At 26.7% G+C, this 19260-nt stretch overlaps 1 protein-coding gene across 1 annotated transcript in view; it reads left to right on the top strand.

The window, feature by feature from the left end:
* Positions 1 to 19260, top strand: part of LOC112600941 (two pore potassium channel protein sup-9-like) — a 68812-nt gene that overhangs the window by 13310 nt on the left and 36242 nt on the right. The window contains exon 2 of the mRNA XM_025348299.1: positions 4196 to 4561. Coding sequence (XP_025204084.1) covers positions 4435 to 4561 — 127 coding nt within the window. The 5' untranslated portion in view covers positions 4196 to 4434. The remainder of the gene's footprint in view (positions 1 to 4195; positions 4562 to 19260) is intronic.

The raw sequence follows: 19260 nt of genomic DNA, 5'->3' as shown, positions 1-19260 counted from the left end.
ATTGTGTATTAGATATAGCTTAACTCAGCCCTAGATCAAATCTCTTATAGGATGGGTAAGATCTTTTGTTAAATGTATTTATGTATGATACCTATGTTGTTTTATAAACCTATAAGTTACAACTTCACAAAATAAGATACAGTACATTTGCAGGGATTTTTCTAAGATTAACAAAAAAAACACAAAATAAGTTCTCAATAGATATAGCTATTCTATTTTGTACATCGTTGTTATAAAATATTTATTCGTCTATTCATACAAAATAATATAACAAATCGAAGGCTTTTTCTGTAATATTAATAAACAATTGCTATCACAAGAATTATATCTGACGAAATATAAGAAAGCATACATAATAAAGGTAATAGGTATTTTTAATTAATATATTTATGCCGGGTGATCCATTTAACCTAAGACACACTCATTATTTAAAAAAAAACTACTATCATTTTGAAAAATTTGATTTTGCTATTATTGATGGCCAGAGTAGAATACAGTGATACTTCGTAAAATTTTGGTCTTCTACACTGTTCCTATTAACTTTAAATATTTACAACTGTAACAAATATAATAAACTAATTTTCCCAAAATTTGATTTTCATAAATCATAATATTTCAAATAATATTATGTTTTGGAATATAAAAATACTGATGCATTTTGTCATCTATACGATTAAAACATAATAAATAATAATAACAATAAAAAATTCAATTTTTTCCAAATCTTATTGTTTAGTCGTCATGACTTAAAATTATTTAAAATAAATATTTTCAAAAATGTTTAGGTCTTCTGAACTAATGAATGTCTCACATTAAATAGATCAGCCACGGATAATGATGTAGGTATATTAATAATAAAATATATTTAAAACCGACACATGGTACCAACTGTAGTAACGTATTCAATCAGCAAGCTATATTTAAGTTTATTCAAGTCAAACACAGTAGTAAGTAGAGAAACTATAATGATTACAATTATTGTTTTACTTGGAATGGGGTTTAGTTTTAAGTTTTAACCACGACATACAATTGCGTGGCACAACACTCACGCGTTAAACTAATAACATTGTGTTTATTGAACTCGAAACGCAGAACTCGACATTAATATACGATAAGACAATACGTTTTTCGTTTTTGCTTAATCTGGGTTGCAATGATAAATAATACAGGGTAATTCGTCAAGCCCACTCATCTTCTTTTATTCTTTAGTTATTGATGTATTCAAATTCAACATTTTTTTTTTTTTTTTTTAATGGGTATACTTCATAAACATATTTTTAAATATGTATTACATTTAAGTAGTTTTTATCATAGCGATATAAATATATTATATATTGATTTTTAAAAGCAAATGTTTGTATATTTTATAAAAATCGAAGTGCGATAATACCTTTAGTTTCCGAATGGTTGAACTTTATTTATTAAAAAAATAATCGTCAATAGTAATTTTATTCTAGGTTAAACAATTATGAAATAAATATGATCCAAAATTTCAAGAATCAGAAATTTAATGGTGCATAATTAAATTATAAAATAGTGGTTCTGGTCTGTTTGGTGAATAATTCTGTAAATTATTCGTTGAAATACTGAAATGAATAGTTTTAAAGCATTCCGGCTATTGTCTATATTTAATTATGATTACATATAATTTATTATATTATATAAATATATGTCTTGTCATTATGAAATGTCAGATTTACTAACCTATGGCCAGCATGTACTATGGGATCACTATAGGCATCAATGTATCCCCATTTACTTTGTAGGATCAAATGGTTTTAACCAACGTTTACAGAGTAAAATCCATTCAAGTTTATACAATTACGCATACTACAACCATAAATTTGACGACCATCACAAAACTCAATGTCACGTGTCAATGTTCGAAGCAATGGCGCATTTAGTATTTCATACGATAAGTTAGAAACACGTGATAAAAAGTATTTTCAATTTCACTTGAAATTTAAATTTGTCATGATGGAATTAATAATTAATTTACCTATATAATAACATAGAATAAGTAGATACGGACATTTTTCAATGTTCATAAATAAAACATATGATTACACCAAAAAATGGTGTTAACTATATAGTGTAGGTATATTATATCATTTTTAGGTAGAATATAAATAATTTTAGTCACCTAACAGTACATTTTTAACTTAAAATGGGAAGTGTATGGGTTTTCTAGATGGATTTTTAATAATAACATTTTAAAAGTTTTTTTTTTATTATAAATTTTTTATTTACATGTTTCACAAAATTGTCAGTTAACAAAATTACAGAGAAAATAAGTGATGATAATAATACTTAAATTTTTGGTATCTAAGTATAAGAAAACAAACGATATAATATCAATATATAACATAAATATATATATATATAACATACTATTGTCTAACTAATTCACCTTTAATTAAACACTAAAAAGTATATAACATATATACTAATTAGTGATATCATATTTCGATGTCTACATTGATATTCAACCAATTTTTTGGAATCGATATTACTAATTTATTAAAATTCCATCTATATCAATTCGTTAGATTTTCTAATTTATATTTATATACCTAACTTTTAACACTTTGATTGTAAACTAATATAAAAAAATATATATCAAATAACGATTAACACATTATTATTAAAAATTTATAAAAATTGAGAAATTATAAAAACTCGGAGGTATTTATAACAGATGAACATTAAATAATATAATTATAATTTAATATTTATTTTTGTTTGTTTATAATATTAAACAGTTTTTTAGTGTATACGATTTCAAAACACTCATTAATGCATTAATAAATACTTAATAGTATTTTTTTACTTATAATTTAATAAATGAAAATACCTTTCATATTAAATTTATAGTAATTTCTTGGGTTTGATATCGATACTTATATTACTTATACCTATATTATCGTTGTGAATCACTTTATAAAATATAACATACACATAAACCATTATGAAGTTTGGTTCATATTATATTATAATAAAATATTATATTGTGGATACTCAACTGTATTTTTTTCAGGTCACTAAGCGCATATAAGCCTAAATTATTATATATACAATGGCGCGTACCCAATACATACCTACGTGTTATTAAAATGAAATTTTGACAAATCGTTAGCTTGGTGCAATTAGCGTTTCCCGGGGGTCCCTATGATATGTGTAGGTATATACACAAAGAGATAATAATAATAATGTCACGTGCGCACACATATAATGTAATATTATATTCGTTATGTTACACATAGCCAATGATATAATAAAGCTTAATTTCGTACAAGACAATTTTGGTAGGGAGAAGGGATTACCTATTAAAATGAAACAACTTAAAAATCAAAAGTATTTAATATTAAAGAATTTGTATTTTGATTAAATGAAAAAAAAAATTTTTTGTGTGACTAAAAATACCACAATCCGCGTATAATATAACATAAAACATAACTATGTAAAAAATTATAATAATTATAGTTTTATTCTTGATTCACAATATATTTAAATATTATGATATCAAATTTTAAAGTCTTATATCACTGTGGTAAATTACTTAGTTAACAATAATTTATTTTTTTAAATATTTGCATAAAATTACACCAGTCTTTTCAGTACTAATATAATACGTATATAACACGAATATTTTCTCACCATATTTGTTTTCTTTAATGAAATGAGTTCTAAAAAAAAAAAAAAAAAGAGATTTTATTTAGAATACTACAGATTATAATTTCAATCTGTATTGCTTGCAAGTTATTTTTCCTTTTACTTTAGAGTAAACGATTGAACTTTTAAGTATGTGAACGTGCAACACTAACTTAATAACATTTTACCGATAATTATATTATTTATATATATATATATAACAGTATTAACGGTTAATTTTTCGTAATTTCAAAAAAGTTTTTCTATCCGACTGTCTATATCAAACATATTATACTGTATGTGTTACAAACGAGCGTCGCATAGCTAATTTCGAAATCCCAGCGTTACGATGACACCGTCATCCCCTACCGTCACTATATCACCAACCATATTGTACAGAAATATCATTTTTTAATCAAAAATATTATGTGTATCGGCAATGATCCGTTAAGAGTGTTAATAGAGTATAATATTTTTATTGTCGTTATCGTTATCGTTTTCTCTCTCCATAAACGACCGTAACGATTGTGCCTTGTCTCCGCAGGTTCGTGTGATGGGTGCGCCGGAAGACCGAGGCCGCCATGTTTGTCAGACGGCGGACGTTGTGCACAGCACCACTCAGCACGGTGCGGTACGGCGCCTGGTGCGGTATGCGACGTGTGTGGCTCGGCAAGCGCGGTCGGCGACCGGCAGCGGCTGTGGCTGCTGCGACAGCTGAGGTGGCGGCGGCGTCGTTGATAAGGCGCCGGTGGCGGCCAGCACCATGGTGGTGTCGTCCGCAGGATGAAGAAGCAAAACGTCCGCACATTATCGTTGATCGTTTGTACGTTCACCTATCTGCTCATCGGCGCCGCCGTGTTCGACGCCCTGGAGTCCGAGACGGAGATACGCCGGAAACAAGCACTGGACTGTAAGTTTCCAGACGACCTATGTTATTAGTATGCGTTCACTTCGCAAAGTCTCGTCGGCGTTTCTTCGCACGCGGTTAGGTTACCTAACCGGCCCACCTCTCTCCCAACACTCACTCGTCGGGCCCAGAACGAAACTAAAAATATTTCAGTCGTAAATAGTTATACTCAAAAGTCAAATCCCATCTCGGGACATATTATTATCATCATACGGTCTGTCGAATGTAGAACTGTAGAACATAATATTTTATAGAACATTTTATTTGCCACAATCGGTTGTTTACAGCTGTTGTTAGATCAGTGATCATACATTTTTTTTTTTTTTTTTTGGACCTTGCGTACTTACGATATATATATTTATTATTTACATAAAATACTATAATATTGTTTTATAACCATAAAATTTACCATTTAATTATTTATTACAATAATAAATTCCATTAGAATTGTAATAAAATAAATAAAAATATATTATTTTTAATATATATAATTATATATTTTTATTTGATAATAGTGTTTTTTAGTATGAACACTCTGTATTGAAATTAGTCATATAGCGCACTACATGGTTATTTTACATCACGATTAATTAACTGCTTTTCTTGAATTATCGACAACTTATCATCACATCATTACTTATATGGAAATTCAATAAATTTTAATTTCTAAACATGACGATTTTAGAGTAAAAAACTATCTATTTTTATTTTTTATATGCAATTTGTTAATACTATTGATAACTTTGTATATCATATCTTAGTTCTCCCAGCACACAGTCCTCAGGAAACAAGTTTCAACAGAACTGTAGAGATAACAAATTGTATCACTAATAGGTACACAACAATAAACAATACATAGATAATACATAAAATCAAAAATTTGGACTTCATTTCAAAGTTTAAGTTATTGGAAGTTTATAATTTATCATGGGAATCACTCGTTAGCCACAAGTGTCAAATGGTTGTGTAACGTGTGCTGACTACAGAATTCCAATAAGTTATGTTTTATTAATTAACTACTATCATGTATCATTATCATAAATGATAACACATTTGTATGGGCTCTATAGATATTTTTATGTTATGTAACCGTAACTGATATACGTAAGAAACGATTACTTATCAATTATTATACTTAACTAATAATGTTATAAAAGGTTTGTAGGAGATGGAGTTTTCCAACCAAAGCCGATTAAAGGGTGTGTCGAACTCGGCATAATATTGACCGTATTAACACTTATCTGCATGAACCAATTATAAGGATTATATACGTAATTATTATATTGTGGTAAATATCAACTTTAAGCTACTACTGCTTCGAAACGAATTTTGAATAACTATTTATAATTATACCATCGTTTTTAAATCGATAAAATACGCAAGTTTTTTTTTAATTTCCCGAGAAACGTGGTAAAGTAAAATTTTTCTGACAATATTTATAAATAAACATAATATTCATGTAAATTATAAATCTATAGTATCTTTTAATTATTTTAGCTAATAATGATAAAAAAGGAAATATTAAATGGAGTATATATATTTTACTATTCAAATAACGATTATACTCATAATATTACTTTTTGATTTACTAATTTATTTCAAAATATTTTTTTTTTTTAAACAGTGCAACAATAAAACAATTTGGTTTATATATTTAAGTGCACTTATACGTTGTGTAACAATTCTATTTGATAAGTGATAATGGGTTATTATAATAATATATTATAATACATTATAAAAGTGTGTTACAGTGTATTTCAGTGTACTACATTATAATTGATTATTGTGAGTCATAAAATGTTGAACCTGTTTGAAATGCAATATATCATACGACACTAGGACAGCACATAATATATTATATATATGCGCAGAAAATTAGGGTATGTCACCCTGCACTTCAGTAGGCACTAGTTTAACATCAAGTCCATAATATCTAAACCTCTATAAATCATCATTTTTGAATAGTGCCGACCAACCAAATTCGTTTCAATCGAAATACATTAAAATTCGGCCTGTGGTTTACTTATTATTATTCGCAAAGAAATATATATAATCTATTGGGGTCATCGTCAATATCTTTTCTATGAACCAGAATATTTTCGAGGTAAACGTTTTCCTTATTTGGTGCTTGACACTGTTGGTTATATTGTATGAATTTTATGTAATATATAACTTCCAACGATGAAAACGTCATATTTTCGGTCAAAGATAGGTAAACGAGTGTGTATTTTATTCACACACGTACTATCTTATATAGGTAATTTTTTCTCATGGAAACTTTGACACTGATAAAACTCCATTTTTATACCCTATCACGTGGTGGCTTATGATTCGTCTTCGGGTACACCCTGTACAAAGGAAAATAAGAATAATAATAATAAATAAACGAAAAGAAAAACATACATTCGTATACACACACAAACACAATACATTGCACGACTTGAGTGCATGTTACGTATTTTCAACACAAAATTCTATCCTCGCAAAACCTTTTTACTTCGTCGTCATGGTTCGACAACGTTTTATAAATGATGCCTTTCTGGGAGAACCCGAAAAAAACGAGTATCCACTTAATATTTCCCATCTGCTTTTGTTAGTCAATACGATTTTGATAAAATACTATGTAATAAAACTATATATATGTAATAGTATGTACTATGATAAATATATATTATAATATAATAGTATATTATCCACACAAAAAAGTTACTACGTACTTGAATTTCGAAAACATTCGTTAAAACTCGAAAATGATTTCCATAATATTACAGTATATGAATCTATTTTTCTAAAAATCCTTATTACTGTTATTTTTGAAGAGTTTACGTCAATTGGTCGTTAATAAGTTATAAGTTTGGTCAAAGTATGTTTTCGTCGCAAAACATGATTATTAGTTTAAAAACATTATGTATAGGTACAAATGGGCAATAATCATTATTATACGTTTTGCTATAATAAGTTGAATAACTGTGTGTACAAATTTAAACTGTCAAGTTAAACCATCTGAAAATGGTTCAATATTTTATCGGAGCGGAAATCCCTAGAAAACGGTAGAAATATAATGACACCGCTGAGAGAATAAATACATTATGTAAAACATCAAATAATAGAACATTAATCGATAAATACATATTAAGGATAGCTCATAATTTATAATACTTTTCACACATATTATTTTTTATAACTTATATTTTTACACATATTTTTATATATTAATTTTAAAAAAATTACGACAAAATAAAATTTTTTTGTTAAATACATATTATTCTGAAAACAACTAATTTTCTGAACAACCAATTTTTCAAAAAACCAATTTACCAAACGATCAATTTCAGAGGACCAATGTTACCACGACCAAATTAATACAACCAATTGACTGTACCCCGTTTTTAAATTATTCATTTTTTAAATACCAATACAATATTTAATTAAATACAAATTTATGTTCAGGTTTTTAATCTTCAATATTTCTACAAATATTTACGAGTACGGCACAATAATCCTGTATGTCAAAATTAGTTTTATAATTGAGGTAAGTATAGTTGTTATGTATAAAATTCCATCCTAATAGATGTAGAATAAATAATATGAGGTAAAATCATATCAAAATCCATAATCTCACCTTAGGGCTATGACTAGATACTTAAGGTAATCTAGAAATAAGTAGGCTTATGCATTAAGAACATATAAAACATATATATATATATATATATATATATATTACTTACGTCTATAGAACTTTAAAGTATTTCAAAAATACGAAATATTAAATAATTTTAACATATTTATTAGTTGAAGCTAAAATTGGTTTCAAAATGACAACAATTTAAATCGATAATTACTGCTGTAATTAATGATGATTTCGAATGGAAACAAACCAAATCTATTTATTATTGTGCTAAATAAAGATAATTAAAAATCCATAAATCATGTTGTCAATTAAATACTTTCAATTTGTTTAAGTTAAAATGAAAAAATAAAATTTAAATATAATAAATGCTTATTTAATGATATAAATTGAAAGGTACAAAATACCTAATTTTATAAATTATAAGTTACCACATAGTTTTTTCATGAAATACGTCAATCAAACATACTCCACGATAATGAATTACACTCACATTAGATACGTATATAAACATATATTATGTACATAAATAGAGCATATTATTATCTCATTATACTTCGACTTAAAAATAGCTGATATACTGTATATCACTAACAGATTCGATTTTTATTTAGTAGTAGTTAGTTAATGATTAAACGTTCTACATTTTCTACCTTATCATTGATATAATAAAATCAATACGAATAACATTACATTAATATAATATTTTACCGATTATATTATATTCAAAGTAGATAAATAATTATATCTTTAAAATAGGTTAATTAATGATTAATTAATGATTATCATACCACAGATAAATATTTCATCAACGTTATTGAATTTCAATACAAAAATATCTTATTCTCAAAGTATAGCTATTATAAAATGTCATCTCTTTGAAAAGGCTTCATTGAAATGTTGCCTGTAAATTATTTCAAATACCATGTGACTATTCAAAGTTGACTTCTGAGTAAACTAATTTCTGAAAGATTATTATTTTATAAAACTCTAAAAATAATTAAAAGAATCAAAGAAGCCATGAACATTTATAACGACAATACATCGATTGAAAAATCAATAATATCATAAATAAAAATTATAAAAACAATTTGCGAAGTATTCTTTTAATGTAAATAACACATAGAATATTTAATAAACAATAAGTAATAACACATTTTTATTGATTTTACTCAATTAATAATAACAACTATCGAGAAATATTGACATCAATTTCACTATTTTTCTTTATATAATTTTACTAAAAAATAAATAAATATAACTAATGTGTTTTGAGCCATATTAAATTTCTTATTATATTAAAAAATAAAAATATTATTTTTTTTTTATACACAATATTAAGTTAAACGTATTTTTTTATAATAAAAAGTTCTTATAATATAAACATTCAATTTTTTTCTTATTAAAAATGTTTACAATATATATAATATATACATTAGTAAATTTAATGAACGTATAGTAATTGCAATAACGTGAACTTTGAGCAAGACGTGAGTAAAGAAAATATTCGTTGATATTACTCAGCAGCGATGTGTATAATATATTTTATAATAATAGTAATAATAATAATCAACTGGATTTTTATGAAAATACATGATTTTATTGAGTGTAAATTTTGATTATAATTTATAACTAACATGTTTCATAATATCTTCAATAAAATAAAATTTAATAATTTTTTACATATTTTTACATACTAAGAAGTAAATACGTAAATATTTTTTTAAATATTTTGTGAAAAAAGTATAGGTACAAAATATTCTGTAAATAGTTATTATTTTTATAATTAACTATTTACAGAAATATTAAGAGTAAGATATTGCTTGAGGATTGTTGGGATATTGCATTAGTAGTGTGATTTTTTTTTCTTTGTATGATATGTCTGGTTGCTTTTCATAGAAAGTCATTGTTTGAAAATAGTAATATCATACTTTTTCAAATTAGTTACGCACTGAATTCGAGAAATTATTTATTGAGTCAATTAAATAAGTTATTGATTATATGTTGGTTTTTGGCTTTTGGGATATCTTAGCTGTTGACATAAACATATACCATTACCTTTCACAGTTATTTGCCATTTATTGAAAATAGGAAGATACAAATACTAATATTTTTTTATGATTTGAGTTTCTTTTGTATATATATATATATATGCATTCATGGATTGATGTTGAAAAATATTGGGCAAAGAATCTGATTTCGTTTAAATATTTAAAAATTTTTGGGCCATAACCAAATAAGATTTTTATATAAAAATTATATTAAAATTTGAAAAAAGAAGGATTGGGGAAATGATTACTAGAGATTAGACAATTTTTCAATTTGTTTATGTATTGAATTTAAGATACGTAAAATAAAAATATCGAATGTATCGGACATTTTATTTGCGTGACATAGTAAGTTGTCTTATTCAATGTATCTACATTAAAGCTAAAATGTTGTAGGACATTTTAGAATATTTATCTCTTACCAGTATTTGATTGCAACTTCAATTTACATTTTTGGTGTTGAAAACATCTCCAATAATAAAATAGTGTTTTTAAGATAAGATGAAGGTTTGGAATTAATTTGGAGTGATCATTGACCAGGTGGACAATAAATTGATGATAATCCGACTGGATTATGATTTAACTAAACTGATATGTTTGTGAATTATAGAAAAAGTTGTTAGTAATGAGGCAAAACATTATATTGGATTGATATTGAAATTGAAACCTATAGTGGCTGCGTGAGCAAAGCAGTGCTTTTTTATTAGATGGTTTGTCCAATGTAAGAGGTATCCGGGTATAATATGTATTTTTAGAAGTTATAAGATGAATTTTTATTATTCGAGTTATCTCAATTTTTCGAAGATGTAATATATAGTATGTTAATTCGTTTTTATGCTGGATTATATCGTTTAGATTCTAGAGGATTATGTATTAGTAAAGAAGATGCTAGGTTTGTATTAGTTAACATTGGTCGGTAACATTTTATTTAAAACCGTAGCCAAGAGAGTCATGTGAGAAGGGTTATTAGATTTTTATTTCAGATAAGAAGTGGGTTCTTTCTAAAGAATGATCGTTAGTAATTTTATAAACTAAATAATTGTTCGAAAATATTAGGTTTGAAATTATGAGTGACAGATGTGACTGAATGTTTAGTAATTTTTGGATCCAATACAAAGGTGCAAATGATAGAATTATCTGATGAAACATTTGAACTTTTTTTAGAGATTGAGATGTGTTTTTGTTGTAAGTGCTGTTGTTTTTTTTTATTTTTTGCTGGTTTTTGAAGATTGTATAACCCTTGTAATTTACTGTATGGTCATTTTCGCAGTTATAACATAAACTTACATTTGTTTTATATAATATTAATTCAACATATATTGTTATTTACAATTTATACTAAAACGTTATCATTAAAAAATTTAAAACAGTAATAGCTTTATTTATTTTTATTTCTTAATATTATATTTTCATGTAAAATTAATTTCATAGGATGCATTTATTTGTAATGGGCTTGTGTAACAACTTGACAAAAGTTGCAAGTTATTTCATTACTATATTTCATGGAATTAATGCTATGTAATACGAACTAAGCCACATTTTATTAGAAAGATTCTAGTAATTACCGTTAAAAAAATAAATATAAAAATAATTAAGTCCCGGTCACAAATCACAACGTGGTAATTCAATACCTTATCCAATTCATAAATATATTTTATTCAAATATTAATGAGGTACAATTTATTCACATAAAAAAAAAGGGTTTTCAAAAAACAAAATGATAGGTATCTAATTATATACCACAATTAGGGAAATAAATGTTCACGTACGATTCATCCTGAAAATCGTATTAATAGGTCGGTCAAATTGAAGAATCGTGTATAAAATTAATGTTATCGAGAGGAAGAAAAATTATAAATAATTAACGGTACAAACGGTGCAATAATTGGGCATATATTATAATATATTGCTATTGTTTCGTGCGATTGTCGCGTGGGAAATCGATGAGAAAAAAAAAAGAAGCAGACAAAGAGGCCAATATAAATTGCATTGTACCCGCAATGGCGTAATGCGGATGACCGTTATTGGTATCGTTATATATCCGACTTGACGATAAAAAAAAAATATAAAAATAAAAAAAAACTTTCCACGTTAAATTCGTATTATATATATATGTGTGTGTGTGTGTACACATATATGTATAATTTGTCAAACAGAGCTCGTACAAGAAAAAATTGTTCAAATTATTGTACAGTCGAGTATTGGTCGTATTATATATTTTTCTCTCCGCCGTACGTTCGATCTGTCTCCGCACACGCTCTATTATCTGTATTGGGTACGTATACGTAATAACACTGCAGCTATTTTGTTACCTTCGCTATTAATATTATCTGTTAATAACTCGAAATATATGAAAAACAGTCATGGCCGCAGCGCAATGGTGTGTGTGTTGAACGGGCGCCGCCGTCGTGTAGTGAGTGGGGCGAGAAAAATAAAATATATTATAGTAAAAGTCGGTAGAAGTCTAAAGAGTAGAGTGCAGGGGGAAAAAACAGGGTGTACGCGCGGCGGAGTCGTCGAGAAATTATAGTCGTCGCCGTGCCGAAAGAAAAATACGGCGGCGGCGGCGGCGGCGTCGTCGACGACGACTGCGTTTACTCTCGCTCACCACGCCGGCCACCACCCCTCCATCCCGCACATCACTTCCGTGGCCCTTCCGCTGATCATCCCTTCCCACCCACACTCCAACCACTACCATTATGCGTCGACCCTGCTACGACATGCCGCGCCACGCCGGTCGGTCGCTATGGATACATGCAATGACGTCACCGGCAATACGCCACATCAATCACGACCGGCCCTGCCGCCAGCGACAATCGCCACCACCTAGGGACGATGATAGTGGCGGGGGGGGGGGGGGGAACCGTGCGTAAAAACCGCTCATGGGATAATGTTTCCGAAAAAAAAAAATTAAATTAATTGTATATTTATTATACGATTCAATTCTTCGTCCGTCCGGCTCGCCCCACTCTATCCGAGTATACCCGCAAGAACCTCTGCCGCCGCCGCCGTCACCGCCGCCGCCGCCACTGCAGTAGTTTCTCCTCTCGACGCCCGTGCCAACGCGCTAAACCCATACCGCCTGCGACGTCTGTCTTTAGTAAAGAGGTGAAAGGGGTTATGGAGCTTAAGGTCGATATGACTCGGGATGATGTGAAATAGAAAAAAACAAATTTCAATTACAGTTAAAGGTACTATAATAATTATTATGATGAAAACTCGCAACATGAGTAACATATTTTTTATTGACCGTTCATCGCGTTCGAAATAAAAGTCTGTTACGTCCCTTAATGTGCGAATACCGTTGTTTTGTTGTAAGCCGCGATTCATCATCACGAATTATTAATTTCACAATTTTTAAAGGTTTACTTACTCGACGGGTTAAATGCAATCGTCCAGTATTTTCAAAAATTACAAGATTTATTCTAACGTGATCAAATCATTGCAATATAACGAGTACGTACGGTATTCTTTTCATATTCAAAATACATATTTTCATAAGACCACTTTACAACGTCCTCTCGCAGCAATTGCCAATAACAAAATGTTCCATAATACATATATTGAATTGCATTATTTATATTAAGTTGGGTGTGGCTGGCATTTTGTGTACATATATATGAATTCGTTAGTAGCGAGTTTCTATACTTGCATAAAATGGTTTGAAAAAAAAAATTAGTCATAAAATACAAACGACCCAATAAGAACAAATAACAATTGTAATAGTTTAATTAATTTATATTACACTGGTATATAGTATAATATACATAATATCATGGTTCGAGATTACTGATAAAATATTTATTTTTTTTTAAGTACATATACCTACGCACTGATTTTTAACCCAGCTGCACACTGTATACTTAATTTTCGTACCTAAGAAAAAAGGAAAATAATAAGTCTAATTTGAAATAAGTAATTTTATTTAAAGTTACATAATAAAGCTATAATACCACAATTATTTAAAAAGGTTTTTAACGATGGTGAATTTCGTGGATTTTTATTTATATGAGTATACTTTTGTATTTTAAACCAGAATATGATCGCAAACTTTATTTTGATGTATAAATTACAAATATCGAACTAATAGTTAATAGATATTAATATTTTATAAGCAATTATAGTTTGGCTGAGTGAAGTATTATTGTTAAATTTCGTGAAATAATGTATTTATAAGTAACTTAACTCTTATTTTAATTCAAATACTTATTCATAAAAAATGGTGGTTTGATATTTGACAATATTATTGAACGTTATTATTTTCAAAAAATTTTCATGAAAACGAAATATACTATAGATTATCATTTAAAAATATTAAAACAAAAGAACACTTACTACTTTAGTAAAACAATAAAATATCAAATACCATTTATTTTGTTAAAATGTATTATCACATAATAGTAGATGTATAATATTTTTTACCAAAATGAAATAATTATAAAGAACTCATATTTTTTTTCCTGGAAATTAATTGACAGGCTTTCTGATTTCGAAGTGTCCCGAGTAAAAGTAATCACCCTGCGTGTACCCGAAACTGTTAGTTGATAGAAGATTGCCCCGCTGAATTATATATACCTACAGTAAGAAGCCACGCTGTTACTAAGCGTATCTGCAGGATTGTGACGGGCTTAGATAAAATACATGTATTATATAAATATTTTATAAGTTTGTGTGTGTATGTGTGTATGTATAGTTTATTATAATACAAGAGAACGAAAAAAAATTACTATTCTGTGCCTCCGGGACGTAATTATTTAGAAAAACTCATCCCGGTCAAGACGTAAGTATACACGCGGTGTTTATATTATTGCCGACCTGCCGCGAATCTCTTTGAACTGTTCAAATATTTAATGGCACCTATACACAGCTTCACTGCCACCGTGACCCACGTCGAGTATGCTTAGTTTATTTTGATCGCATACAGGTCATATACAATATATGCACTTGTAATATACACACATACGGAAAATATATACCTATGAGTTTTGACACTATTCTTGATTGAAATATTTTTATTTTTGAATTCACGATCCTCAAGAAAATATATAGTGACTTTTCACAACGAATAATATAATTTAAATTATTTTTAAATAATTTGTCTGTGTTACAGAATTTATAAGACAATACAACTATAAATTATAAATCGATCGAGAATTGTGTCACGACCAAAACAAAATTACTATTATAATATTATTATATAGGCTAATGATATTTTGAGTTCTGCCAGTGTATTACTATATACATTCAGCCGTATAATATGTATAAATATATATTTAGATACTCATTCATTTGTAAGTTACGTAATATTCTATTCTAAGCAATAATGTGTTGTATATCTTTTATTTTTTAGTATAGTACCTATATGAGGATATAATAATGACATCGGTATGAATTTGTTTTTATCTTTTTGTTTGGCGATTTAAAATAGAAATTTTAAAGGTCTGAGAAATATTATTTTCAATTAAAAAAGAGTTGAATTAATTTTATTAATAAATTCCACAAATGTTGTTTTTTTTTTCTTTTAGAATAATAATATAATATAATATATAATATTGAATAAAGTACAGACGTAGGTATTATTCACGATGCCCGCCTACAATTATTCAATTTATTACAGAATAAAAGCAAACACCTTACAGGAACGAAAACGATTTGAATTGAAAACAATTTTATTTTTTTGAACTACGTATTTTTTCTTTGAATCATTAGAAGAAACGGGTTTTCAATAACTTTATTTTTTCTGGAAATAATATTGCAATATTATTTAACATTATAAGTATGCGACTATGAACAATAATACAGTTATAACTTATAAGACTTGAATCATAAAAAAGTTTTCATTATACATCTTTTTTTTTAAATATTTTAGTACATATAAAAATGTAATATTAAAACTACAGGTAAAATATATATCTTAATCAAATTTCATATTTTTAACAAAACTTTTTTGAGTTATAAAGTATATAAATGTGTAAAATACTTAAAATAGAAAAGATAATGTTAAAACCTTAAAACATTTCGACTATAATATGCGTCATTAAAATATATAAATATTACGAAGTATACGCTTGTTTCCTAACATTTAGAAAGATAATAGTTATTAGGTAATAGTAAATTTTAATTAGGACACTAAATAATTATATTGGGAGTATATTATTCCAAAACTTTTTAATTAGTAAATATACACCTGTTTTTATGTTGCTTGTTTTTTTTTTGTTTTTTTTTTTTTATTAGAAATAAATGAAGCTATTTATTTCTACTATAAAATACAGTAATCCTTTATGAAATTGTTCATGAAATATAATTATTTACTATACAAATTACAAATTTGAACAAATAATTAAAATAACTTTTTAATCATTATTTTTTAACTTATTACACTAAAAATACCATTTTTTTTTTTTTAAGACTTTTAATATACACAATATTTGAGCTATCAAATAGTTTTCTACTATTTTTGTATAATTTATACATACCTAATTTGGCTATATTAAATGATAAAAATTTTAAATTTGTATACATTTTTCCTGAAAAATAAATAATATTCAATAAATGGACTTTGTAAAAAATAGTTTATCACCTTCTTTAAATGTTAAATATTAAAATGTAAACATGTACAAAAAAAAAAAAAAAATAGAACAAAAATTAATTATAATACTAAAAAAAATATACAAATATAACAACATTTCAAACAAAATGTAGAGCAATATAATTTGGGTCAGATCGTTTATTTAAATAGTTGATAAACGTAATTCACCAAATGCGTCAAAGATCCCTTATTATTAGAAGTTTTTCGTAAATCGTGACAAAATTTTAATCAAAAATATGAGAATTCTAAGGAAATAAAGATTATAATATAATCTACGTGTTCATTAGGTGTATTAAATAATTATATAATTGGTGATTCATCGTCGAGCGAATGTTTGCATAATTATGCACATTTGAAATTTTAAACCTATGCATGAATATTAAAATGGTTGTGAGTGCCAAAAAAGCTCATAGAAAAATGATAAAAATTTACGTAGAAACAGCAATTTTTTATATAATTTTATTTTACATGAATCATTATTTTTATTAAATTATTTTTACTAGGTATTTTGTATATCAAACTAAATTTATCAAAAGAGTACTATATCTAAATTATCTAACTTAAACAACTAACAACATGAAACATGTTGACATAATTTAAACACAATAAAATTAAAAAAAAAAAAATAATTATAACACATGTTTGTTTTACGTATTATTATATTATTATTTAATTTTATTATTTGGCTAGTTCAATAGTTGGTCAAGTTTTGTTTTATAATTAATAATTATTTTAAACAATATTAATGATTCTTTATATTTGCTTTCAAATTTTTTTTATTTATAAATAAAACTAATATGATTAATAAATACAAATAGCAGTTTATATCAATTTATATATTTTATTTATTAAACCAAAGTAACTTTTTTCAATTTAAAAACTTCTTTAAATCAGATTTAATAAAATTGCTCTCTATTTTACTCCATAAAGTATCTACTCCAACACATAAACGCTTATATACGATGAGTATAAAGAAATAGAGAAATATTATGTGTATATATGAGTGTGTGCATATATTGTTTATGGACTGATTCTTTTGTCTCTGTTTTCAGTCATCACAAACACAACTATTCAATTATATTTTTCCCAATCTGTCTAAATGAGCGAATTCTAAACTGTCTAGGCTGCGATCTCTATATTTTGTTATATTAACAAAATATGTTCAGTTATTATGGAACGCTATTTTACTTTTATTTAAATCTAAATTATTATTGAAATCTAAACAAAAACAAATCGAATTTAGTATAAAATAGTATAAAATAATACTTGAATAATATCTAATGTCTATTTGCTTATAATATTACGTTCAATCAATTTAATAAATAAAATTTCACAAAATTAAAAATCATGTTATAATGCGTATACTATATTTTGTATAATATATAAATTTAAGTGTATTATCTATAGCTTTTATTTCAAAAAAAAAAATAAATAATCATTAATAAATTTTAATTGTTTTTGCATATAAAATCAATAAGAACTATAAAAAGTACTTAATCGGCATTTAAACGCTGAAAACATTATGCTCAATAATTAATAACTAATGGCCATAATATTTTGTGTCCTTTTTTTGCTATTTCTCAGAAACACACTTATAAGTTTGATCGTTTTAACAATAAAATATTTCAAATTACTTCTTATTAAACAATTTAATAGGTATAGACTCTCTGCTTAATTGTGGGCAATGGATATTTCTTATTATTGTGAGCCAATCCACTTAAAACATTGGAAAGTTCATAAAATAAATAGAAAAACATTTAATGGATGGGAGTTATCTAGTTTAATCGGTTGATTTTTTTTTATCATCTACTTTTGGCTTATATGTGGATACTTTTAAACGTGGTGTTTTTAACGAGGATCAACTATATTTTAAAGTTAATCATTTTTTTTTACTTATATCGTCGCTCTAAAACACTAAATCTCTACTCAAAAACTCATGTTTGGGTGTATGTATGTAAAACAATTTTTAAACGTTGTAGTTTACATGTTATAGGACTTTATCGGGTAATCAAAATGTTAGTCATAAGTTTTGATTTTAAAGAAATTTAAAAATTTTAATACCTACACGTATAAGATAAGAGAATATGACTACAAGAATTGCCGGCTTTTACTGCTCCGAGCTAACGAGGTCCCCGACAGATTGCGGATGGTTGTATACATGGAGAATGTTATGATATTTTTAATAAACTATGTTACGCTTATTTTGATTCTCTATAGTTAAACAAAGGTTAAGTGATTGAAAATTTGAGGGGAAAACAAAATAATAGCCATACCCGACAGCAGTAGGTACGAGTGAATGACGAATTTGACGATCTCCACTCTCGTTTAGCCATCAGACGTCAAATGGTTTTAATGATGATAATAATAATGGTGATTTATGCCAAAGAAGCGTTGAGAAAATAATCACTTTCTCAGCTTGTTTTGATATTTTTTTAAT

This window comes from Melanaphis sacchari, unplaced genomic scaffold (assembly GCF_002803265.2).
Source record: "Melanaphis sacchari strain LSU unplaced genomic scaffold, SCAv2.0 Contig73_pilon_pilon, whole genome shotgun sequence".
NCBI lineage: Eukaryota > Metazoa > Arthropoda > Insecta > Hemiptera > Aphididae > Melanaphis > Melanaphis sacchari.
Note: the sequence above shows the minus strand (reverse complement) of the source record. Positions and strands in the feature narration are given on the sequence as shown.